We start from the raw sequence: 27,112 nt of genomic DNA on the forward strand, positions 1-27,112 counted from the left end.
GCCAATACTTTCAATGTGGAGGGGTTAAAAAAATGTGACTGAGTCTAACAGGTTCATCTGACGGTAAGCAGCTGGATTGGCAGTCATCACCTGACCAGCTTTCACAGATGGTCACAATATTCAGATGGTCAATAAGCTAACTGACAAATGTGTTTTTGTCAAGCCTAATGGATCCAAAGCAAACTGATGAACTGAAGCTAATGACAAATTGATTAAATTAAGGTACATGACAGATATTTTAATCATGTGCGGCAGATGTTATGCTACATGGAAAATAGAAAGTCATTCTCCTGCAGTTGGATGGACATCAGCACATACAGAAATAGACTTGAGATGAAGATTCTCACCTTCAGCTGAAAAAGTGGCTTGAATGGACAGTATTGCATCCTCTGACTTCGATACGCTAGACTTAACAAAAAATAGGAGGAATAAGAAAGAAAGTGTTAACAGAGTCAGAAAAACATTCCAGATTCAGAAAACACAAATCATGGCTGAGCAATAATCCATCGTACATTTTAAGTAGAATCATGTGTAGCATAAGTACAAATGTACACAATACTCTTTCTATGAGGGGTAGGGGTGAGTCAGATGGCCCCTGTGCACACTGTGTGTCCTCAGGTTGGATCGGATTGAGGCGCTGATGCCACTGCAGCAGACACCCCAACTGATTAGTGCAACTCATCACTCTCACACCCATCTCCCCTTTGAGCTATCTTTGAGAATGCAAGGGAACCTGCTGGTCTTGTGTTTACCTCGCGTTTCAGATCAACAGGTGGTTCATCCGCCATGATTTCTAATCCGGGTCTTCAATCCCACTGCTGTGAAGAGTTAACGTAAACCAGCAGGTTAGCCACAGACGTAAAACACAAGCACACAACGTGGCCAAACTTAATAAGGCCACAAAGCAAGAAATACTGAAACTCTGAAAGCTAACCTGGCTTATATGACACGAAAATAAACTGGGATATTTGTTTTCAACGCGCCACACAACAGGAACATTATTTAAAGATTGAATAAAGAACAATATTAACAAACCGAGTTAGCTTATCTACTAGCTGTTTAGCTACGCTAGCTTGTAGCATTCGCTTCAGTTTCTGAAAAGTGCCACACTGTTGGTCACAAAAACAAAGCAAAGGCCAAAAAGACAAAGTAAAAACTTACAAACACGTGTCGGTTTCCGGATTAAAGCGTCCATTTGGCTTTCTTGCTCCTCGTAGCAGCTCGTGTCGCACAAACACAGAGACGCTCGTCTCAATTTAAACAAGCGCTGCTGTAAAGCTAACCGCTGATTGGCTCAAATACCGGAAACACGGTGGATGCTTATTGGACAGTCGAAGTGTTTCACGGACTCGACAGCCAATGAAAAGTTAAATACTTGTCACATGCAATCGCTCGCTTGTAGAGTTTTGAAAACTTGCATGGCTGTCACAGTTTAAAGTAAATTTGATTTATCAGTTAGATTTCAACATTTGTTTGTTTGTTTTCTCCTGCATTACTTTACATCTTACCTTAAATTTATTTTAATTGGCTTTATTTGGAATTTCTTGCTCCCGTGCACATTGAAAATATGGATATTTTCTTCTGTTTTCTGTATACTTATTACAACTCATCAAATCTCGTTAAGGCTGCTAAATCCATCACCCCTACCCACCATATATACTGTATATTACAGAACTTTAATAGTTTTACTCCAGCACCATTGCTGTCTGCTCTCTGTATTTACTGTTAATAACTTTATTTATTCCTGTACGATCAGGATCTAAACAATTCGTATTAAACTTTTTGTCCACTTTTACTTATGCTCTTTTACACAGTCCTTCAATACATATTTTCATCTCTTTAACTTGTTACCTCTGTTTAACAGCATGTGTGTTTTTGTGTGAATACTTTGGGGGTTTCTTTAATGTGCACTTGGCCAGTAAAGCTGATTCTGATTCTGACACATTAAGCAGGAGTCGGGGCGTCCAGGACATTTTAAGTGTTTAACTTCCTGCACTCTGGTGAATTTTTATGCACCGATTTCTCATTTTCTGCATGGGTTTATGATGGAAAACACAAACTCCAGGCACAATGAGTAATGAAAGTTGTGATAAAAGTTCTTTCTTGTTTTTTTATTGGGGTTGACACATGCACATGTTCTAAATATTGAGGCAGCCGTATCCACAGCATTGCCCCTGAAATCTGCGCCTATGCACATACAGATCCTGGATATTTTATTACAGTAATTAAATGTAGTTGTATTCTTAATGAAGGCACAATGAAGCAAGCCCAACGGTGCTTATAGAGTGTGGTAGTAAAGGATTAATGGTGCCCCCATATCCACTATAACAACCCCTGCTGTAATTATTTGAAGGCTGAAAGCATTCAGGGTGTTGCTGTATTCCGTGTGTGGTTTTATCACAGTGTGGCAGTTCAGTGGATGATGTTTTCTGGTGCTGCTTGAAGCTTGTTTACATCAGTAAACAACTACATTTTGAATTATGATTAGTGCAAATTATACATAGTGTTCTTTTTCAGCATCGGTCTCTTCTGCCTCTGTGTGAATGGTATCATTGTGTTTTTTCCTTTATGGGTTTCTGCCCATTATTTTTTAAGTCTTTGTGGCTCAGGCTTGTGGTCCAGGTCTTAACCAGCTCTTTGCAGGGCCTCAGAGCTGCACGATGCCTTTTCTGATTCCTCCTCACTGCAGGCACTCGAGCATTGCACTTACAATTTAAGTGATATTACAAGTTAAGCACTTTACTTATTAAGTCATTTTATAATATAATTCTACCCTTGTCTGTTCTGTACACATGCCAACTGCACTTTATTTATCCTGAAAAAGTCATCCTTCTTCTGTTGCTCTGCCTAAGTGTTCCCCTTTTGTGGAGCTTTTACGTTATCCAGCGGGTTTGAGGATGAATGTTGTTGTACCAAAAAACCCTCTAAACCTAATTTTCTTAGAGCTTTATGAATGACCTGAAGTCAAACTCAGTGATTATACACTTTGTGGGGGGAAAAAAAACAATACTTTTATGCTTCAAATATCTCTCATTATGCCTTTAAAGAATTACAAAAAACTAATTTTTATGTTGGATGACTTGGCTTTATGCCTCCAAAACCCTGATTCTGTGTTTACATCTTTCCGCCCATTGTTCCGTCTGTAATTATCAGCAAAAAAGCCGACATTTGCATCTCCTTTATTGCTATTTGATCACTGCGTCTAATGAGGAACACATTTGTCTAAGAGCAATAAGCGCATAGATGAGTGAGTCGAAGGTTTCATTGAAATGCAAATGCAATTTTATATTAAAAGATAGCAAAGGGATAATTCACTATATCACACAACACAGCTTGTTAGTACTGCCATGGAAATACATATACAGTCTTTTCATATTTACACATCAAGTGACAACCAAACAAAAAAAACAAAAAAAAAAAAAATCATAAATACCTCTTTTTGTTAACTTTACAACAGCTATACGTGACCAGTATTTCATAAGATAAAAGAGCACTATTAAATAACTGGCATCTTCCCTATCATTTACAAGGCTTGGAAACACAGTGGTTAAAATAATCCAGCAAAAAAAAAAAAAAAAAAAGGTTTTCTCCAGTGAGTAAAATTAATACAAGTCTAAAAACGGTCATGAAATCCCTTTGTACAAAAGACTATACAACTTAATCAACGCAATATCAACAGAAATGTTTGCTTATATCCACATGATAAAATCTGTACAGTTTTAGCATTCCTGCAGCAGAGTTGGAGGGACTGTGAGCCAGGAGAATTGGATACTGGGTCGCTATGATGCTCTGGAGGCCTACTGTCAACCAACCGTCAGAGACTGTAGTTTTGTAGCTGCCAAGACCCTCTTTCATTGGCCTCAGTGCTTCGTCTAGCAGCAAATCAGCAAAGTCGCTGAGCTCGTAGCAGATACTTCAAAATACACGGTTCTATAACGTCTAACAGATATATTTGTCAATATAGCAATATAGTATTTCCTCGTACCACGGTTCAACAGACAGAATGGTACTCTAAAGTTAAAGCAATGCACAATATCTTTACTTGAATTAAATTCATTTTTCAGTAAGTTGTCAGTGATATATTTCTAAACTATAACCCTCACTGTCTGATGGGGTCAGACATGCACAGTGTTTCTAAGTTACCCATTTGTTAGACTGTACTGTGGCAGATACTGTGAGTGCACCTTTGCATTACAGACTTAAGAGTAGATGGATCAAATTACCAAAAAAAAAACAAAAAAAACCGAAGTTCTCATTTACCCCTAGTAGTGTTTGGCCAGGCAGATACTTTTGGTTCTATGTGCCAAGTTTCTGATATATTTGCCTCTGAAGCCGAGAGCCAAAGTGAAACTTTTGTGGAAGAGTTCCAAGTAAGAAAATCTAATTGAAAATCACATCGGACTTTTCTCTACAATACTCTTTTTAAACTGCAACGGTAATAATAACTTTAAAAAAAAAGAGAAACAACCGTGTCAAATAGTTGTTTATCTAATATTTCTGTTTGAAGCAGACTTTAAAAACTATCCTCTGCAAGAAAGTTGGAAAGAGGACATCATCAGAGGATGTGGGTGGATAACACTGGTTGAAACAATACATCTGCAAAGAAAAAAAAGATGAAATAATATTTGTCTTACAGAGCAAAATCATAAATTGTTGCTGAATTTGTTTAAAGAGCTTCAAATTCTAACAGTAAGTGCTATGGATAAAATCAAGATGATGAACCCCAGGAACATGCTTCTGTTTTTTGTTTATGTTTTTGAGGAAAGACCAATAAAAGAAATGCTTAATAACAGATTGAGAATGTGGTGTCACACAGACGTATATCTAATCCCTCGGTAAATAAAACCACAACCATCTGCGAGGCTCAAACAGCAGTAGTGGTAAAGTGAGAAAACGTACATTTTAAAAACCTCTAAGAAAAAATAAATATTATAGCTGAAGGAGGAAAAAGAATGAAATGTTTGGCACTTAGGCTGTTACTTCATCGAGGCTTCTTCTGCTATGCCCAAGGATCAGCAAGGATAGAATTACAACTTTAAAAAAAAAAAAAAAACAACAACAACAAAAGGCTCCTTTCAGGTTACTTTTGCAGAGAGCGAACGGACTTCTGCAACCAACTGAGAGTTCCTGTTACAGTAATTTCTTGTTTGATCTGCTGGAGGCTGTAGAAATAAGAAGTCAGAAGTAAATGAGGTCTCCCACTGCCGAGCGCAAATCAGTGAAGTCAAATGAAACAAACATCCCAGACTCAAGATAAATCTCTGTTGACGTGTAAATGGAGAAAGAAGCATGGAGACTCTGTGAAGCCCCACCCTTTGGCACTGTCATAAATACAACTCTTGGATATAACCTGGTCCTGCTGCACAAAACCGGAACACTCTCATCATCATCATCATCCGCTGAAAAGTCAGCAAACCCACTCGACAAGTAAAAAAAATTGTTCATAAATAGAGTTCATAAAGACATGAGTGGCATTAGAGAGAGAGAGAGAGCGTCATGGTTACATCATCCAGGGAGTATGTCGTTTTAGCTTCGTCCAAAAAAAAAAAAAAAAGAAAAGTTCACAAAAAATAAAGGTGGAGTCGTACACAGAGAAGCGTCTGTCGCATTCAGAGTCTGCATCCTTTAAAAAAGGCTCCGGATAACGCTTGTGTCTCTCTGTTCACTCTCTCCCCAGAGTCCTTTGCTTTCTTATTCCAGCATGCTCCTTAGTTTATCACTTTGCCTAACGGCAGTAGCATTGATGGTGCTGTTGGAGGACTGTACTGCATGTGTGCGCAAGTAGGACGGAGCCCCAGTTTCAGAGATAGAAGTTGTGTTTTGTGGGAGCTTAGTTGTGTCTAACCAGGTTCATATGCACCGTTAGTTTACATATGTTACTGTACCTATTCATCTTTGTGTGTTTGTACCAGCTCTAAATACAGGTGTGGATTAGGTAATGATGGTTGACATAAAGCACAGAGGGGCAGCGGGCCGTCCTCACACTTCGCTCTCGGTGGAGGGTTTGCGTATGGAGGCCCAGCCGGTGTCGGGCAGGCTGTGCTGGGCGTGGCGCTGCGGGGTGATGGCCGAGGGGGTCAGGGTGGTTATGGAGGAGCACTCGGACGCCTCCTCCTGCAGGAGCTGCTCCGTCTCGCCGTCGTCTAGCGAGGCGCTGCTGGCCTGCAGGGACACGGTGTCCGTACGCATGCAGGTGTGCAGGCCGCCTCGGGACGGCTTGATCTGTTTTAGGTCGTCCCAGTAAAGCTCGTCGTTGGACAGGAGACACACGCCCTCCACAATGCGGATCTTCTCCTTGGTGTAGCCCCCGTCCACTCCCCCCTGGACACAGAGACGCAGTTAGTTTATCAGAGTGACGCAGCTTAAAGGGAACATCCACCCTCATTCGTTGGGAGCCACTTTCAATAAGCTGCTAAGCTGTGACCCAGCTCTCCCTTATTTCCTTATTACATGCCTGTTTCTTTCCTCCTTTCGTCCCTCGCTATCCTCTTTTTTCAAGAATAATTACATTTATCGCTGCCAACATCAGCTGCAAATAAATAAGAAAACTTTAAAAAGCTCTTAAAGGTGGACTTCCCCTGTGGATTAATCAGCAACCAACTTCACAACACTCCCAAACAAAAATGTCACCTTCAAACACAAGCCATGCCCCAGTCGGCTCGTTTCTAATAACGCTGCGCTTTCGTCTGCAGTTAGTTTTTCATTTTAAGATTAAGGTGCTACAGGTATATAATTACCATAAACAAAAACAGCAGCCGGTGTAATTGAGGGTAAAATCCACAGGATGCTTAATGGCCTAAGAACAGGGAGACCGTGTTGTTTTTCCAGGCCAAAAAAGAGCAACGGCTGCTTATTCTGTTCTATAACAGGCCAGTCACACAGTTTGAAGTATTTCAAAAGACATCCGTAGTGAGTAAGAACGGGAACTGGGCTGAGCTTTACATACACAGGTCATAATGTTGAGTTAAACTAAATTTGGACATCCTTAACTTGTCTCTTTAGGCAAAAAACAACATGTTAGTTGCAGCAGGAACTACGAGAGTTTCTGGGAAATTTAGTGTCGAGTTTAACTCTCTGAAGTGAAAAACGTATTAAAGGCACGATGTCTTTAAAGAAATGTTAAATTACTAAAATTAGAGCACACATCAGAGCCAGATGCTGTAAAAACTGAAACAAAATCTTATCTTAAAGCTATCCTACATTCCTTGAACTACTTATCTTTGATGTGCCGTTCAGTCGGAAAACCTACAATCGTGTTATTTAATTGAAGGCACTACAGACTCCACATAGGTCTTATTAAAAAAAAAATAATGGTATTAATAAACCATTTGATCTAACCACAATCTGCAAAAATCTAAAAATTCTGCTTTCCTCACTGCAACTGGAAAGCCATGCGTGACTTTTCCAGAAAAGAAGAGTCATGTGATAAAAATTCTTGGACTTTTCAGTTAAACTGAGCTGAACTGCAGGCTGTGCATCCACAGAGCAGATGGGAGAACGGTAAGAAAAAGAGGTATATAAGCAGTAAAATAGCTATAGTGTAGTGTGTAGAGTCACCCTGTTTTTGTGGGCACAAGAGAAATGTTGGATGTGTTGATTCCAGGTGTTTTCATTATAAAATAAGTAACCAAAGAAATTCAACTTATAATTACTTTAGTTTTATGATTTATGGCGTCATAATTTCTGCACAAAAGTGAGTATAAATGTGACAGAAGCAACAGACGCTCAGAGGGTTAGGAAGTGTTATCATTTACTTTGGAGTGGTGACTTAGAGGCGACCAACTGTTCACACCGCTGTCTTGGTTGTTTATGGTAATTTTAAGGTTTCGCTGCTGATTGGAGAATTAAATAATTCTGATTACTGCTGCTACATGTAGCACCTTGAACCAAATCTGTCCATTTGTTTAGATTCCTCGTCTCTCGAAATGTCATTTTCACAAACAAACCTGATGAGTAGCACAAACATGGACATGCTGCTGATCACAGAGTTCTCAAACTGCACCAAAGGAGGATGTTATTCATTTTGGAAAAGCGGGTTGCATGCGGTGAAAGACGGCAGAAATGAAGGGAAACCCAAAAAAAAGGCAACTCTCTGTTAGAGAGGACGTGACTCCTCCATGCTGTGTAACTACCTCTCCACGGAACAAGTGGGTCAAAAGATAAAGGGAGAGAGGGAGTTGTAGGGATGAGAGAGCTGCGGTGAAGGAAGAGAGGTGGAAGAGAAGATGAGTGCCGGTCTCTGTGACCTACTCGCGATATTTCAGCACAATCAGTCTGAGCGGAGACAAACAGTTTGTCTCTGTGGTTACCCACGACACAGTCTGTGATCATCCTATGAAAATATCATGGATTCACCTTAAATCCATTCAAATATTAAGCAAAAGAAACGTGTGGTTTCTTCAGCGTCCACACGGATTGTTACCTCTTTCTTATATCGAAGCTGGTTGTATATGGGAGGCTTCTGCGACGTCTCGATCTTCACCTCTTGCGTGGACGTCCGGTATGAGGGGTTACTGTAGGTCAGATTGCTCACTCCAGGGTCGGCAAACTTTGACTTCTTATGTCTGTCGAAAACAGGAAAATAACAGCACATGACTTTTTATTACCTGAACTAGTCACTGTGTATGAAATGTAGGTGGTTCTACCCAGTTAGGGGTCAACCAGGATACTGACCTGTAAATAATCAAAGCAGCAATGAGGATCAGGATGGCCAGGATGGTCAGAACTCCACCGATCACATAGCTGATATGAAGTCCTTCGCCTACGTCAGACAGAACATGTTAAAGACGAATGTGTCCACAGAAAAATCCTGGAGCTCTGCTTTAAAAAACGTTTAGAAAATACTGTCGCTGGTACTCCTCCTCGATTTCAGTTTCATCTCAGTTCAGTTCTGAAGGTGATTCGCCTCACTTAGGAGGTCAGTGTGTGGTAGAAGGTAGTGTTGTGAAGTATTGTCATATTTACAACCTAAAAGCTCTCAAAGGTCTCATTTTACTTCTAATGCAACTTTAACCTAAATTATAAACGCCCTCAAACTTTGACTGAGAGTTGTATGACTCTAGTGTTGGTCCTGTGAGGATCAAAACAACGTGGATTTAGTCAAAATAGCACAATAATATAGTTTCTGATTGATTTCATTGTTGGTTTGATTTACTTTAACATGTTGCCCGTTTATGTTTCCTCAGTTTGTCTTATTGTAAGACACTTAACCCTGTTTTTTAAAAGTCCTACATTAATAAAGTTTAATAGTATATTTAATACACCATTTAATCACCTTTGCTTTTTAAGACATTTTATCATTTTTCATGCCAACTCAGACACATCAGAGCTTCAAAAACTGTTTCTGTCATAACAGCTTGTAGGTTGATTTGTGTGACATTTACAAGTTGGAAACTACAGACTGTGTATAAAAGATGTCTGGAAATGTCCCACCGTCAGCCATTGTTTTGTACATGACGATTTTGAAGCTTTGAGTTTGGCATGTGGCCATCATCATCTTCTTGGTTTTTGGCAACAAACGAGGCGTAGATCTTAGAACTAGTGGACTCTATGCCCGGTAATGTGGTAGCGACCTGTCAGTCACAAGTTATCTGCTCTAAAGTATCCCCTGCTTTATCATTCTGTGTTGATTTTCTTTAAATGGGACCATAATTTACAAAATGAACACCGTGCTGTTTTAAAAAAAGTCTTGAACTAGTGATTGAGACCATAAACCTCTGAGGAAAATGTTTACTGAGGTAACAGATCCAGCTAGAAGTTGATTCATGATCTCACAGACTTCTATACAATCTGATTCATTTGTGCAACCAGAGGAGTCGCCCCCTGCTGGCTGTTAGAAAACAGATCATTACTGTAGCTCCAGCATGTTATTAAGGCTTAACTGGAAGCCTCCAAACAACTGTCCTGACGCTCCTTAGACAAAAACCTTCACCAACTTTACATAAAACCCAATGCCTCAAATCACAGCTCTTCGCTGTGTGTCAATGAGATGCTGAAAGTCGTACTTCACATTCTCACAGAGCTAGGGTAACAGTTTGCCCTTATTTCCCATCAGTTAGCCGAGCTCAGCTACAAACATCTACAACTTATCTCTGTACTCGACAAGTAGATGAAATGAATGCATTGTTCTTCTTGTTCTACAGTCAGTAAACTGGTAGATGTGAGTTTCCCAAAGTTCCTTTAAGTCTACATGTGGTGTACCAACTGATGAGGAGCAAACGTTTCCATGTACTGACCGTGAGGAGCCGTAACCACGGTGTTCAAGCAGCCTTCCACGTTGAGGTTCTTGTCAGTGCAGCTGTGGGAGGAGGAAATAAACCCAGATTTAGAAAATAAATACTGTGACACAGGAGACTTAACATTAGCTGTATTGGATTAATTAAGTCATTATATAGGTTTGGTGAATGCAACTGTTTGCCTTTGGGGAGACTTTGTGAGCTGCTGTAGTTTTACGGCAGTTTGAAAACATCTTTGAGTTTTATGCTGCTCCTCTACGGGGTGAGAAAATTCTCCAACCGCTTAGGTGCAGAAAAGACCAATTATTGCTACTAAAGTAGAACAGAAGAACCTCAAAACTGTGAATCTGGACGGCATGCTGCTATTAGAAACTGTTCACATATGATGCCAACATACATGGCAGAAGAACAACGTCTGCTCCCTCAGTTATGTTAAAGATCAGTTATGCTTAGTAGGATTACAATTAACCCAAAAGCACAAACGGACGTACTTGACCAGCGAGGGTCCTCTGTGCGGCGTGTCTGTTGGAGCTTTGGGGATCTTGTTGGGGACGGGGGTGCTGCTGGTTCCTCTGGCAGGAGAAGTTGGGATGTAACCTGAAACTGATAAACACAAGCAGGAACATAAGGGAAGATACTTCAAGTGGGTTTTTTTTGCTACTCTGTTAAAACCTGAGATATTTATGGCCAAGATATTCCTACTAAGAAAAGGTCAGCACAATCTACACAGGTAGTAGTGCCACTCACTTGTTGAACAGGGTCGCCCATCCGGCTCATCGGGGCAGGCGCACACAAAACTGTTGGTCTTAGCGAAGCACAGGTGAGTGCAGCCACCGTTATTTACCCCACAGAGGTTAGTACCTGAGAAAGAGGAGAAAAGGGCTCATTGACAAGCGGCACCAAACAGTCCGAGCGGTTCATCTGAGATCAGGGAGAGAGTTTGGTTCATTTCATCAGACGAGAACAATGAGATTTTAATTCAACTGGCATCTAGTTGTGACACTGGAGAGAAGGAGGTCTCGGCCTTCTTGAACAGAACTGCGATGCAATTTGATACAAATTGAAATGCGATTCAAACTAATTACCAGAGGGTACCTCACGCAAAATCATTTCTCCATTTATCAGATTACATTTAACGTGCTCAAACAAATCCATCATGCTTAGCTAATTGACATTTAAGCGAATGGAATTAGATTTCTTTTCAGGACCCCTCAGCATAAACCTTAATCATGCCTGAGAAAAGGTTACTTAACTGGGGCTAACCAGCCGTGCCGGTGGTCATATTGACAGACCAATTACTGAGGACTGAGAATATTTCATACTTCCACGTCAGCCTGTGCTGCTTCAGCATCGAGGCAGGTTTATTTGCAGAGCAAAATCTCAACAAAGTGGTTTAGATAAAAGATGAAAAGAATCAAGATGAAAATAAAATATAAATGGCATTTCAATTTCAGTTAAATAGAGAATAAATACTATAAGAATATAGAAAAGTTTAAGATAGTTTAAAGCAGTTTAAGATATTTTAAAAAAAAACTCAGATTTGGTTCAATAAAAGGAAAACAGAAAAGTTTTCAGCCTTGATCTGGAAGATAAAGATGTAGATAAAAATGTGTGCAATATTAATACTTCTCTGTCAGTATTTATATTCATGAAAGAATCTGTGCAATACCACTTTTATGTGCAATAATGTTAGAATTTGGGCAATCAGAATTAGTATTTATGTATATTTTTGGTTAATTTATAAAAAATGTTGCTTCTGATATTCTTTAATTGTTTGCTTTATCCCATTTGCTGCTGTAACAATGCAAATTTCCATGCTGTGGGATTAATAAAGGATTACTGTATCCTATCATTAAAGAACTGAGAGTTACAGCAGACCTGCAGGAAGTTTGTTCCAGATAGCAGAGCTGTCATAGATGACCTCAAAAGCCTGGATGGCTCATAATGAAGCAGCAGATCATTTTTCGGTGCTTTGTAAACCAAAATCAACTCTTTGGCGGACGGGAAACCAGAATTAACCCCAGTGAGGTGTTGAGTGTCTCCCATGTCAGATGGAGCTGCCTCCTTACCTGTCTGTCTGTGAGGAGATACCACTATAATGTCCATGAGGCCCTCCACGTTGGCCAGCACAGTTTCCTTGTTGCGGCCCGTGTGCTTGTCCACCCGCTGGATGGACTTAGTCTGCCAGTCCGTCCAGTAGATCCAGCGGTCTTGCTGCGAGAGTCGGGAGAAAGGAGTTAGAGGGGAGGACACCGGCTTCAACTGGGGAAACGAGGGAGAAGAAGAAGAAGAGAGGAGAGGAAAAACACAGACAAGGAGCAGGGGGCCGAGAGGAAGAAAAGGGGGAAGGGAGAGGGGGAGGGGAGGAAGAAAAATGAGGGTCAGAGTGGAAGGGAAGTAGAAGAAATGGTTAAGTCGAATGGGTTCAGTATGAGCTGGAGGACGGAGAGACGACCAGTGAGAACCACACGGTGAGCCGATGAGTGAAAGAGAGCAGGTGAGTGGAGGAGGGGTCAGCCCAGTGATTGACAGCTCGGGGTGAGGAGGGTCGGGGGGGGAGGGTACCTGAGTCAGGGCGAACGGGTGGGACACCGGGCTGACGAGGACCTGACGCAGTTTGCCGTTCAGGTCGGAGCTCTCGATGCGGTCCAAGTGGGCGTCCACCCAGAAGATCCTGCAGGAAGCATCACACGTTCATTAACGCACTTCTGTCACAGTGCAGTCAGTTTATCCAACCCCTGGATGTCCTGGAGCATTATTGCATGCTGTTTTATTATTACAGTTGTTTTATAAGTACAGTTATGTTCAGTGGTTACACAAAAACAAACCTTTGTTCATCGTGTGGCTGGCAAACAGAAATCACTTGATAATAAAACTTTATTTACATCATTTAAAGACCAACTTGCAGGTTGGATTTTCACTTTAAAAAAATGCTTTTTAAATAAAAATTTCCAAGTAATGTTAGGAGTTAAATGAGAAATAAAGGCTCTAAATCTGATATATTTTCCAAAAATCGAGTTCCTGTGTTATTTCCTTGCACATTTAAAGTCAGAGGTTAACAAGGTGTGTCTGAAAATGCTGCTTCTTCCTCTGACCTTCGTGTGTCGTAGTCCAGTGTGAGACCGTTGGGCCATCCCAGGTCGGTGTTGATCAGAACCTTTCGGTCGGAGCCGTCCAGGTGAGATCTCTCGATCTTTGCAATGTGGCCCCAGTCGGTCCAGAAGAGGAACCTGCAGAGATGAAGAGGACAGTTTCTATTTTGTTCTGCCGCTCTATCATCTGTCTTTAAGGCATCTTTTAACAATTAAAGAAAATATGAAACTACTTTCTGTCAACAGCTCAGGAGTCAAAACCCAGTTTTTAAATTTGCGGTTCAACATTCAGTCCGTCCTCTCACCCTTTGCTCGGGAACACTGCGATGGCTCGGGGCTCATCCAAACTGTTGTTGACCAGAACTTTGCGACTGGTTCCCTCCAGACGGGCCACCTCTATGGTGTTGCGCCCGGTGTCGGTCCAGTACATGTTTCTGGCCACCCAGTCCACGGCGAGTCCATCTGTGGTCTTCAGGCCCTGGCTGATCACCGTCTCCATGTCACTGCCGTCCAGGTTCGCTCGCCTAAAGAACAAACGGACAGGATAGATATTAAAATGCTAAAGGGTCACTTAAATGCAGCAAATAACACATTCAGGTGACACCATTTTTATTCTCTTCTATCCTAATGTTAGCAAATGTTGCTATTGTGCACAGAACTGTAAGATATATTTTATTTTTTAAAACTTTTTGAAAAAAATTCAAGTGTGTTTTCAGTCTCACCGCATCAGTATTTTTTCTTTCTCTACAAAATTCAAGTAACCCTTTTTCATTTGAGCATAATCGCCATAGTTTAGGTGACAGTAGATAACAAAAGTTTGTGTTTGCACCTGATAACGTCCAGCGTGACGTCCGTGTAGTAAATCTTTCCGTCCACGCTGTCGTAGTCCAGCGAGATGACGTTGTGCAGCTCGGGCACCGGTACGTGGACGTCGGTGTGGTCGTTGGTGTCCAGGGAGATCCTGCGAACGCTGACCCGGTTGGAGAACAGCAGGTACGTCTCCGGGGAGTCGTCGCACGACCTGCTGTCTCCCTTCAGCAGGATGCCCGTGGGACAGGCGCAGGAAGTGCCGTTGGGGCGAGGCAGGCACAGGTGGGTGCAGCCCCCGTTCCTCCTGCCGCATTTATTAAAACCTGAGGAGGCCACAGACAGAAGGGTTGGTGCAAAGAGACACAGAGACGCTTTGCTGCACAACAGTGAATCTGTCCTCACAGCAGATTCTTTGGGGCAACATAAAATTACTCATCAAACCCAAGGTGAGCGAGGCACAATATAATAAGCAGCAGCTATGCCAAAGCAAACAAAACAACAAATGAATCTGAGATGCACAAAAAACTCCAAGAGACCCACTAAATTTCCTGCAGTCTTACTTTGTGGTCGTTTCTGTTGATTTCTGGGGGAAATAAAACCGACTCACCCAGTGGCCTCTCTCTGTCCACAGCCTGGATGTCCATCAGGCCCGGCAGGTTGGCTCTCACTGTGATGGTGTTGGCCCCGGTGTTCTTGTCAGCTCGCTGGATGCTGCGGCTCTGCCAGTCGGTCCAGTAGATGTAGGAGCCCAGCAGGGTTAAACCGTACGGGTGCTGGACCGGAGTCACAAGGGTGCGGCGGTTCTGCCCGTTCAGGTCGGACGCCTCGATGCGCTGCAGAGGAGCAGAGAGGAGAGGGCGGTTACCAACATCTTTTACCTTAATGCATTTGCATTTTAGTCAGTTAGCAGTTATAACCTTCTGAAGCCCAAAATCCACAAGTAGGTTTAAAAGTTTTGATATATATTTTTTTGAAATGACACCACTTGTCAGAGTCAGAAACTGTAAAGACACTGAACTTATCGTGTGTGACCTTCAGGCTTGTCAGGAAAACTAACCACATCTAATGTGAAAAGCATAATGATTTAATCAAAATCACTTTATTCTACATGTCAGATGAATTCAAGCTGTTTGTCATAGGCAGATTCTGTAAAAAGTAAAAGCCATTTTAGACTTGCAGAGGAACCAAGAAGCTTTGTTCTCCCTGGGTTCTACAGCTTCCTCCCATAGCTCCAAAACATGCTGAGGCCAATTAGTGAATCTAAATTTGCCTGTAGGTGTGTGTGTGTGTGTGAGAGCGCTTGTTTGTCTGTCTTATTCCAAGTCCCTAAAACAGCAACCAGTGCTCCTACTCTTTTATAACATATGATCTGTGAGGTAAAAACTGTCATGTGACTGTCATGAGTCGCCACTGACCTCCGTGTGAGCGTCGGCCCACAGCAGCTGTGAGCCGGCCATGTCGATGGCCAGGCCATTGGGCCAGCCCAGGTTGTTACTGATGAGCACCACACGGTCGGATCCGTCCATCGCCGAGCGCTCCAGCTTGGCGTGTTCTCCCCAGTCCGTCCAGTACATGTAACTGGAGAACAGAAAGGACACAGCGGTCAGAGGGTAGAATAGAGGATAAGGAGTTACAGCATACAATCATCAATGGCGATTATCACGACTCTGGAATTACAGCCAACACCCAAGTTCAGGTTCACAGCTGAAGTGAGCGTCATCGCAGTCCTCACCCCATCTCGTGGTAGAGGGCGATGGCTCGAGGGCTGTCCAGGTTTTGCCACACGAGAACTTTCCTCATGGAGCCGTCCAGGTTGGCGACTTCGATGCGGTTGGTCCCCGTGTCTGTCCAGTAGATCTTCCTGCCAACAGCGTCCACTGCCAGACCGTCAGTGGTCATCAAGCCTGGAGAGAGAAACAAAGATGGAGTCAGGACGCTGTGACAAACCAAACAGGACTGTTCCCGTGGCAGCGGTCCTCCTCACCTGTGGACATGATGTCTTCCTGCGCTGACCCGTTGATGTTCGATCTGCTGATTTTCTTCAGCGTGCTGTCGGACCAGTAGACTTTTCCTGCAGGAGGTTTCACAGACACACATAAGGACTCCACTTTTACCTCTTTTGAAACAAGCCCTCGACAACGTAGAGAAGACACACAAACCTTCTTTGGGGTCAACCCCGATGGCGATGGTGTTTTTCATGGAGCTATTGACGGCCAAAACCACATCAGCAAAGTAAGGGATGTCCAGAGAAACCATCCTGATGTCCGTCCTCCGTGCAAAGATCAGGAAGCTGCTCATCCCTGCACACAAACAGAACGAACATCAGCACACCGCAGCACCTTCCTGCCAGAAAAGAGGCTGACGTGTTTTATCTTCATAGCATCAAAAGTTCCTTTTATCTGCCGGCTTACAAAAATATATATATATATATATACTTTTGTCTTTCCTTCCGTAATGTTCCGTATGTCTGTTATGTAAGTAGTTTATTTTTGACACAGATTATGTGAAAACATCTTGAGGAGCTTCCTTTGAACCCACCAGCAGGTTTGTTATTGTTTCAAAACCTGCCAGAACCACAGAATTTATCACAGCAAGAAACCGGAAAAACACTTTAAATGGGTGGATTTTAAACTTTTCAACCATCCTTAAAATATTTTTGTTTGATTTTTTAATGTAACATAGAAGAACAACCAAAGCTAAGCTAACATCGCTATATTTCACTAATAGCACTTTATTGTGCACTTTAAAATATCAAACGTTTGCAGTAAACAGATTGTATTAAACACTAAAAATTATGCACCCTGCAGCACAACAAACATGTTCGTGACTCATATACAACCAACAGTCATGTAACAGAAAATCAGAGACTTTTGCACAGATCACACAGTAGAAAAGGATTAAATTTACAAGTAGTAAAATATTCTATAGTATATAAAACACTTTTTTCCCAATGGTGGTTACACCATATTACGAAAAATATTGTATATGCTGACTCCAGGATTTTTAATTTTAAAAAACAAGATATCAAAGATATTTTTAAAAATGATTTATGGCATTATAATTGTCTTATACTGCATAAAACAGATTTTTGAGTTTCCTCTGCTTCTGGCCATAGTTGTGCTCTTTCCATAGAGGTGCAGGACTTTCCATTGCAGAGAAAAATGAGCCCACAGTGAGGAAAAATGTGACAGGATCCAATAAATGCCGAGAAATCTCTTAGGGTTCAGAGGGTTAAATTGATTTCTGTACGTTCGTCCTCAAGAAACATCAGTGAAATGTTGTAGAAACTCGTCCAGGATGCCCTCTAAATTTATATTTTTGGGTCACATGTTTGTGAAATGTAAACAGAGGTTGTTTCCTACCAGGCGTGCAGGTCTTCCCGTCCGTCTGCAGGTTGATCCCAGTGGGACAAGCGCAGCTGGAGGCTTTGGGAGCAGGCGCCAGGAGACAGAGGTGGCTGCAGCCTCCATTATTCACCTCGCACGGGTTACGCACTACAGACAGAGACACAGACACACTCGGTTCACCCGCCACTTTCTAGGTCGGCTTAGAAGCGAAGAATGGGAGAAATTAGGGCAAACAAAAACACACAAAGCTGCAGATACAAACACTGAAACCCCATCTGGGAGCACGGTGAGATCAGTGAGGTTTCAGCTCGGTAGCTGCCCCCCGAGGCTCTGCCCTTCCTACCCGATGATCTGAGTTCAGTTTCCCCGTAACCCCCCCAGTGTCAGCACAGATATGGGATCTGAGCTCAGAGAAAAGGCAGCACAGATCAGAACGGAGAAAGGAGGTTTTGTTTCCTTTGTCTTAAGGGACTCGTCTGAGAGAACAAACAAAATGTGGTCGACAAGTGGAAGAATAAAGGCATATTTTTCATTTGGGCTTTTTCTATTTACGAGGGTTCATCAAGCCATTCCAACACATGCGAGCAGTAACGATCGTGAGTCCTGTGTTCCTCGTGTGTTTGTGGCCACAGCGATTTCCTAGTGGGGCACAAACTGGAGCAGAGAAGAAAATGTCGCATTCTGTGTCATGGTTCAGCCTTTATTTACCATATATACATATATTACATATATATTTACCACCATCCCCTCTGGCAAAGTCATGACAGCCCATACCAACAGACTAAAACACAGTTTTCTCCCCAAGGCTGTGAAGAGACTGCTGCAGGAACCATGACACTCCCAGTTTACGGACTCATTCTAACAAATGCTCTTTTGCACTTTTAATAGAGGATTTATTTTATTGCTATTTTATTATCGATATCACCTTTTCACTTTTTCCCCCCTTAGAACTGTGACCATATTAGCTGCTACAATAACAATAAAGCTTCTTCTTCATGTCGAGGATCATCAATGGTGACGAGAGGTGAGTCTACAGCTACCACCGACAGAAGAAGCAGCAGTTTTTACAGTGGAGGAGCCACAAGTTCCAAAATGGGACGAGGTGCATCAGGTGAGGAGCAGCAGGAGCATGCTCGGTTATTAATTCCAGGAAGTAGGTTTTTTTGGCCACACCCACACAATCAACCGTCCCCACTCATCAGATTTGGCTCCATGTGACTTCTTCCTCTTCCAAAAAATGAAATTAAAGTTAAAGGATCGCCGTTTTTACACAGTTAAGGAGATTGAGTGCAGATGGTGCTTTACATTTTTACATAAAGGGACTTGTAGGGAGCGTTCCGAGTGTTGCAGAAGCACTGAGAGTGGTGTATTGCTGCACAAGGAGACTAACAACATACAGGTTTTGATTTTTATAGGCACAATCTGGAACTTTTTGATCCGCCAAATCCGACTGACTAACCCCATAGTGTTTTGTACTTTAGCTGTTTGAGCTAATGCTAGCAGGACAGGCTGCTCCATAACTCAGCACCATGGAGGCCGATTAGCGTATCGACTGCAAATTCCAGTCACTAGCCATTAAAATGGACAGAGTTCTGACACACTGATCATCTGAGGTTGTTCCATTGACATCAGCTCCAATGTTTTGCACTACAGAAACAAACACCTACTGACTGTTCTTGATCTGGCATGTGGGTGAACACCAACCTGTCTCTCGGTGTCGATGGAACATGTGGATGTCCATGAGGTTCTCCAGGTTTTCGGCCAGCGTGTGTCGACCCAAACCGGTGAGCTTGTCAGCGCTCTGGATGCTCTTCGACTGCCAGTCTGTCCAGTACAACTTGTCCTTGTGCACCGTCAGGCCGAAGGGGTGAGGCAGCTGGGTGCCGATCAAAACCTGTGTGCAAAAACAGCAGTGGAGGTCTCATGAGATCGATAGACAGGCTTCACTAGAGAGCAAATCTCAACCAAAGATGAACCCTTCATCACACTGTTGCTAACAAAATACAGAATGTATACTATTTATTTTTAAAGGATTTCTCAAAAAATTCTGCTTAAAAACTGATTAACGTTCTTCACCTGTCGATCAGAACCGTCAAAGTTCCCAAACTCAATAGTCTTCATGCCAGCGTCGGCCCAGTACAGCCGCTTGGTCTCGTAGTCGATGGCGAGGCCGTTGGGCCACGTCAGGTTGGATGAGATGATGACGATGCGACTCGACGCGTCCATTCCTGCACGCTCGATCTTCGGGTTGGCGCCCCAGTCGGTCCAGTACATGAAACTACGGAGAGAGAATAAACAAACGAGAGTTCCTAGCGGTGTCCACACTCACATTTTACTTCTTATAAACCTTCTTGATCATCTCACCCTCCGATCGGGTCGATGACAATGTCCCGGGGCCGGTCCAGGTTCTCCCATATCAGGACGGTCCGCATGCTGCCGTCGGCGTTCGACACTTCAATGCGATCCGTTCCTGACACACAAAACAAGACTGATTAAAAATACAAGAGCAAACGCCGCCATGCAGGTGTTGCACATAATGGTTAAGAAATACTATTTGATGAGAGAATATGTGAAATGAGGCTGTTTACCAGCATCAGTCCAGTACAGCTTGCTGGTCACCCAGTCAATCGCCAGACCTGCTGGACTCTCCAGACTGGTGTCCACCACCACCTGGAAAACAAGACAACAAACACGTGAATTTACTCTGACAGTTCGTGGCAGCCTGGTGTTACATCCTGAATCTTCCAGTCCTTACATCTACCTAGATTTGTTCTTACAACTGTTGTGTCAGCTTTGCTGTTTTTGACTTGTGTGTTAATCGTCTGTTTTGTGGAAAAATGAGAGATGACTCACTGATTTCATCCTTTAAATCCTACAGGGACGTTTTTGGTAAACAAGTTAAAGCCTGAATTTGTGAATTTGAAAACCAAGTTAACTGAATTTCACCCTCTGAACCCAGAAACCTAGCTTGACATGCACGTCACCTTTTCTCTTTTTCTATTTTTTAATAATCGCCCAAATTACGCCATTTATCAGAGCCAGAAACTGTAAAAACAGAAAGAATTGTCAGATTGTTTAACTTAACGACATGTAAGGAAACCAAAGTCAAACTTTAAATCATGATATTTCATCAAAATCACTTTATTTTGCCCATCTCATTTAAAAAAAATTAACCAAATTAAGTCATATAATAACAATTCTATAATTATTTCAATTGAAGTTTGTTCAACTTGTATCCTTCCACTGCCAACACCTGTAGGCAGTTAGAAAAATGGTCCCTGCAGGTTTTAAAACATTTTTTTGTAAAACAAGCAACCAAAGAAACTTGACCAGTGCATGATTTTACACTGAAGAACAAATAGAAGAAAAATGTGACAGGAGTTAAAAAAAGAACCAGACAGCGTGGAGTTCAGGTGGTTATAACAAAGCTGCTGAACTAAACAGAGAATGACTTGCTGCTGCACTTTCACATCATCACCAGCAGATGGCGGTGTTACATAAACTGAAACGCTGCTGTCTCCTGCTGCTGCTCTCCTCCTGATAAATGTAGGACAGATGAGAAATGGTGCGTTTTTGTGCCTGACTGTGGATGCGACTGACCTCCTGCTTGCTGCCGTTCCACAGAGCTCTGTTGATGGAGTCGGTGGTGACGTCCGTCCAGTAGATGTAGCCGTCTTTGGCGTCCCAGTCCAGAGCCACGGCATTGCGCACATCAGCCAGAGGGATGACATCATCGGACATGTCCTCTGTGTCGAAGCTGATTCGTCGGATGTCCGTCCTTCGGGCAAAAAGCAGGAACTTGTCAAGACCTGATTAAAGACCAAAGGTCTTCTGTCAGTCTTCTAGGTTTAACAGTGGGGTCAAAAGTGAACACAGCAAAACAGCACTACCACAAAGACATCCAGCAGCCCTTAAAGGGGAAATCCAACCAAAGTGACTTATTAATATCATAAATCACAAACCCTCCCTTAACATAATATATACAGAACTATGAAAGTGAAATTCTGATGTTTTTATGACTACAGGGTGTGTAAGTGTCAAATAATTCTATTCTGAGCAGCACAACTGTCACAGGGTGGTGAAAAAATGTTTCATTAATTGATGAATCATTAAAAAATCATGCAAAACAATTCATTTTAGTTCCGCACTTCCTCAGCTACACTGAGCCTCAACATGTAATTTAACCTGTTTTATATTTTCATTAATTGAGATCTCACTCTACATGTAGGAGTATAATCCTCCGCATAGCCTTTTTTTTTTTTCTCTCTGAAATTTAGTTTCCTCTGACAACCAACACCTCGACTGCCAGGCTGATCTGATTAACTGTGCGCGCACAGGATTATCTTTTCCAATTTAGCTTCTTAAACATGCACTGTTTAAACCTTGCAGTCAGAGGAGTCAGAAGACCAAAGATGTAGTAGAAGATTAGTCTAAAAGTTACAAAAAATGTTTTATTCATAATCACAAGACTGCAATTTGTTCTTAAAAATGACTAAAAAGGGACACAAACATGATTGTGGGTGTAGTAACCACTGAAAATGACATTTAAAAAAGCCTAAATAATATATATGTATATTAAAAAATGCAATAATTGTGGGACATATAAACACCACCCGCTCTAGTATGGCACATATGACAGTATTGCTGAGCTCACCGTTGGCACAGTTGTAGTGGTCGACCTTCTTGAAGCCGGTGGGACAGGCGCAGGTGTACGTCTTGTTGCTGGGGAGACACAGGTGGCTGCAGCCGCCGTTGTTGGTTCCGCAGCGGTTCTTGCCACCTGGTGGACACACACAGACACAAACAACTCAGTGTACAACGGTTTATGTGGAAATACGACTGTTTCTCCTACTGTGTTGTATAAAATATGTTCAAATCAGTGCAACCCAACCCGACAAAGCAAGCAAGCACACTGTCCAAAAAGTGTTTCTTTTCAATGATGCAACATCTGCTGAGTTTAGTCTTCTGTTCCTCGAAATGCCAACATCTGGATTTCACTTGCATCCTCTTTACTGGACAGAGAGTTGTGCTTAGGCTGCACCTCAACGAAAACAAAGAGCGCCTGACCTCCTTCTGCCAGCACAGAGGCAGCTCGCAGTTCGTCTTCGTGTCGGACCATACGAGTATTTTATCAGCGTGATAACGAAAACTTAGTCTTGGCTGCAGGTCAGGTTCAGCACGGTTTGTTAGCAAAGAACACAAGTCTTTGCTGTCACGCTGATAAAGCACCTCGACCGGCCGGTTCACCACAGGCCCTAACGCCAGAGCAGCAAATCAGTCGATCGTCTGTGGGGTTCGCCACCATGAGAAACAAGCTTTCACCTCAGAGTGTAATGATAGACCTTAAAGAAGGCTCCTGCTCGCTGCGTTTGTCCTCAACCAGCTCATTTTTCACCCTCTAATGTTGAAGTTCTGTTTGATGTTTTGTTGTTGTGCGTTTTATTCGCCTGTCTGCTGCACAGAATGTTTCAAGCTGCAAACTTTGATATTTTTTAAAAAATGGGTCAATCATGCTGACGTTATGTAGAGTCCAGTATAGCACGCACTGCTCTGTCCACACACACTGAATAGTATGTTATCGTCAGTGTTTCTGTGTAGATTCTTAGTCATCCAGGTTCATCCTGAGTGCTTAAATAGGAGGCAGCTGGGCTTCTTTTTGGTTCTTTCACGTCTTCGGGAACTGAAAAAGAAGCCTGGCTGCCTTTGATTCCAGCACTCAGGGTTATTGTCAGTGATGTTTTAGCAATAAAAAGAAAAATCATGAACCAAAAACCACCAAAATTGATGTCAATTTCCATATAAAAAAGGCAAAATGTCACATAAATACAGACTTTTTTTTTTTTGCTGCTCCTTGTTTTTGAATTCATCCACTTATAAGCAATTGATTGGTCCAATTTAAGTCACTGCTTTGTGACCCAACATCAACGATACGATCTTTGATATAAATCACTGTACACTGAGTTCACTGGAGAAACAGGCTTCTGCGGCGTTAAGGATAACTCATGCTTTCTGCTTCTGCAAGTAGGCGTGACTTTTGTTGTGATTTTGTCATCCACCCCAGTCCACAAGAGTTCGTACAGACCCCTCTGCAGAGTTCCACGTGCACTCCACGCTACAACACGCCAACTTCGCTTTTTTTTTTGTTCCAGGAAAACAAATGGTGCTTAAAACACATGCTTGTTTTGAGACTGTGCGAGCGGATTCTCAGTCATCCGCGCCTTTATAATTCATTTTTAAAGGAGTTCTAATTGACGTAGCCGGTGCCAGACTTCGAGGAGGCTTTGATATGTACACGCTTTCCTTCGACGGAGCCCAAAAACCCAGTAGGGAGCCCTAATTTCTCCAGAAATCCTGCACTATTTTAGATCACTGCGTTCCACACATGTCAGAAGTGATTACACTGACACGGTGTTACAACTTGACTTGTTGTTATATCCTTTAAAACAGCGGTCCCCAACCTTTGTTGCACCACGGACCGGTTTTAAGTAACAAAATTTTCTACGGACTGGTCATCATGCACATAACAAAAAATAATTGTTTTTTTTCTATTAAAACGTTTCATAAATGAATAAAATTAATTGCTAAATCCGTCTCAGTATCAAGTCTCTCCCACTTTCCAAAGAAGCGGAGATGTTTGTTTTTTTATTAATTTCGGCAACAGACTGACGGCTTCGTTTAACGGATAAAAAGTGACAGAGTCAAGTGTGAGAAAGAAGCGCAGACGGATGCGACGGGAAGACGAGTTAGTCATTTTTCAAAATAAAACACTCTGCAGACTACGCTGGGGGAAAAAAAAATCTATAAAATGTTTTTTTTTTCTTTATGTGCGGCCCGGTACCAAATGACCAACGGCCCGGTACCGGTCCGCGGCCCGGTGGTTGGGGACCGCTGCTTTAAAACCTACAAAGTCGCAGCCTTTCTGAAATGTCCACAGCAGCCAGGTGTGCTTTTCTGAGAACCCTGTGTCTGATTTGAAAGTCTGAATCTGTCTTTACATGAATAAGCATGAATTGGCCCTTGACTTCATCGAACTCTGTGGTTCTCAAACTGTCCGGCAGGGACCTTGCAGTGGCAGTGAAACTATGCAGCATGAATATGATCTATGTAGGGACAACACAAGATAATTAACTGATTTCAAAAGTTGTTTCTTCCATAACTGTTAATGATTGATTTTAAAAAATGTGGGTTGGAGGTGTGTGACACCATCATCTTACAGCTGTTACTGATTCTAAAACCACTAATTTAACAGTGAAAAATGGTAAAACAGAGTTAAAAGGGTTGGGATATTTCATTCAGCCAACTGTACTGTCAGGGTTTAGCGGCTGAGCCAGCCGTGTACCGACCTGCCGGCTGCCTCTGCGGGTGCAGGGTGTGGATGTCCATGGGGAAGTGCAGCTTGTTGCGGATGATCTCCTGGTTCTTGCCGGTGAACTTGTTGGCGCTGTTGATGCTCTTGGTGTGCCAGTCGGTCCAGTACAGGCTGTCCTCAAACACGGTGATGGCGAAAGGGTGTGGAAGGCCTGAAGAGAGACAAAGACAAAGAGTTCAGCCTCTAACTGACGGTTTAACAGAGTGACCGAGCTGTTACACTCGTGGGAAGTTAATCATCAAAGCAAACAAACACGGGCGTGAATCTCGACACCTTCGTAATGAGCAAGAATAAAAAGTCAGCGCGTTTCATGTGGACATTTAAATCTTCTCACACACACACACACAAAACAAAACGGAAAGAACAAACGCTACATTTGGCTTCTTCCACCAACGCTCCCCCAAACATCCTCCCATACAGCGCTGTGGGCTTCGCTGATGTCATATCGTCCCCATTTAGAGCTGCTTTCAATTACTCTGCCTCTCATCGGCCTGTAGCTGGTTTAGTTGTGGTCGGAGCGTCCAAAACCAGAGGCGCTTCATCGGTTTTCCATGCGTAATGTGACTTTTCCGTCCAGAATCTAAATGCGACGTCGAGAACACCCTTTAAAGCGGGTCAGACTGATACTGGACAGACACCGGCCCGGTTCTTGTCTAAGCGCACAATAAAACTGTATTTTCTCTGCTGCATTTTAACAGGAGATATTTATCCGGGTAGGAACATATCCCAGACTCTCTCTGCTACTGACGAGGTGTGCGTTTGGTGTAATCCAAAAACAACATTAAAAGCTTAGGTTTCCAGTAATGGGACAGATTTACATGTGTTGGTGGTCTAAATGCTCTTTAATACCTTTAATATGGTTTGCGGGTTTAACAAGAGAACAGTAAATACTTGGGATTTTTTATTAATGTGGTCGTCTTTAAACTCGGTTTCAGTCTTAAGTACAAGATTTGTCTTCGACATGTGACTAAATACGCAATAATTACAGGTCAAGTTGGAAAAGCAGAGCTGATGTCACTTTCTATAACAAGAGCCAAGAGCACATAGAAAACACAGCTACAGGAATCATTCATCATCCAAGTGTACATTTGTCAGATAATATTGTTAACATAATTGCTGTTATTAGGGAATAAATTGCAAAAATAAAGGGCCTTTAACCCTCTAAATGCCAAACTGTTTCTGGGTATTTTCACATTTTTTCCTCACTGTGGTGTCATTTGTCACTGCGATATAAAGTCCTGCACCTCTGTGGAAATATGAACCCAAGCATGCCTTTTGCACAGTGTAACAATTAAATTCTAAAAAAAAGAAAATGTGTAAGTTGAATTTCTTATTAATTTACAAAAATAGAAGAAAAAAAACCCCAGGAAACCAACATTTTTCCATCTGTTACCAACACTAGCAAAACAACAGTGACTCTACATACTGTCGATTTTTTTTTTTTACTTCTTACAGATTTAATTAGTTTCTATACTTGTCTACACTTATCTGTTCAGCTGAAGTTGTTTTAATTTGACTGTTGGCTGCAGCCGAGTCATTAATTGAGTCATTTTTGGGCTGAAGAATTTTTATGATTTTTACAGAATGGTTGGAGTAAATGGTTCATTTTTGGCAAAATTTTAAATAAGACATGTGAAATAACGCAATTTTCAGCTTAGAACAAATTTATGATATATGATTTATTCAAGGACTATTGGACATCAAAAACCCAATGTCATTCTCCGTTTTTACAGTTTCTGGCTCCAATAAAAGATGGAATTTTGGTGAATTTTTAAAGACAACACGCCTTTCAAAGCTGGCAGGTTTTGGCATTCAGAGGGTGGAACATGTGCAAAACATAATAAAACATTATCAGAACTTCTATCCACTCCAAACGGCTCCACAAAGAACACAGAAAAAGCCCTAATACGAGAATCCTTCATGTCATCAGTTGCTCTACCTTTGGCAGATAACAGTGTTGACAAGTAAAACCTCGTTGCTTTCATTAGGAAGCTGATTACAAAAACAAGCTCCGGGGCCTTTAAAACACAGACTATAAGAGGAACTAGTGCTGCGACTACTTTTGTCATTATCCAAATGTTTGACTTGTGTCGAAAACCGTCAGTAACAGTGTTGGCAGTCCAAATCAATGGAGCCCTGTCCTTAAACACTAACATGTGCGAACAGGGAATCCCTGCAGATTTGTCTCCAGTGGGAACATCTGCTCAGGGAGACTCCTCCACTCTGGTCCAATTTAAAGTTCTCTTTTCCTCCCGCGGA

General features: G+C 42.2%; 1 protein-coding gene across 1 annotated transcript; it reads right to left on the reverse strand.

The window, feature by feature from the left end:
• Positions 1–3,259: 3,259 nt before the first annotated feature.
• On the reverse strand, positions 3,260–25,297 carry LOC103375629 (low-density lipoprotein receptor-related protein 4-like). Its single transcript, XM_008305948.1, has 25 exons — positions 25,228–25,297; positions 24,828–25,004; positions 22,139–22,264; positions 21,085–21,293; positions 20,073–20,154; positions 19,849–19,954; positions 19,561–19,762; positions 19,189–19,378; positions 17,500–17,631; positions 16,297–16,437; positions 16,122–16,208; positions 15,870–16,041; positions 15,553–15,715; positions 14,745–14,970; positions 14,157–14,460; positions 13,633–13,851; positions 13,331–13,465; positions 12,801–12,909; positions 12,305–12,449; positions 10,983–11,096; positions 10,727–10,838; positions 10,236–10,297; positions 8,674–8,761; positions 8,423–8,564; positions 3,260–6,321 (listed from the first exon to the last, which is right to left on the reverse strand). The coding sequence occupies exons 1-25, from the start codon at positions 25,295–25,297 to the stop codon at positions 5,980–5,982; spliced, it is 3,855 nt and encodes a 1,284-aa protein (XP_008304170.1). The 3' UTR covers positions 3,260–5,979.
• Between the last annotated feature and the right edge of the window lie 1,815 nt (positions 25,298–27,112).

Source organism: Stegastes partitus, unplaced genomic scaffold (genome assembly GCF_000690725.1).
Source record: "Stegastes partitus isolate 25-593 unplaced genomic scaffold, Stegastes_partitus-1.0.2 Scaffold2719, whole genome shotgun sequence".
Lineage (NCBI taxonomy): Eukaryota > Metazoa > Chordata > Actinopteri > Pomacentridae > Stegastes > Stegastes partitus.

Coding starts and splice junctions, on each gene's coding strand:
- LOC103375629 (XM_008305948.1), bottom strand. CDS start 25,297: ATGACATCAGCGAAGCCCACAGCGCTGTATGGGAGGATGTTTGGGGGA. Junction 14,461..14,744: donor GGACAGAGAGAGGCCACTGG/GTGAGTCGGTTT, acceptor TGGCCTCCTCAG/GTTTTAATAAATGCGGCAGG. Junction 6,322..8,422: donor AGCTTCGATATAAGAAAGAG/GTAACAATCCGT, acceptor CTCTGTGTCCAG/GGGGGAGTGGACGGGGGCTA.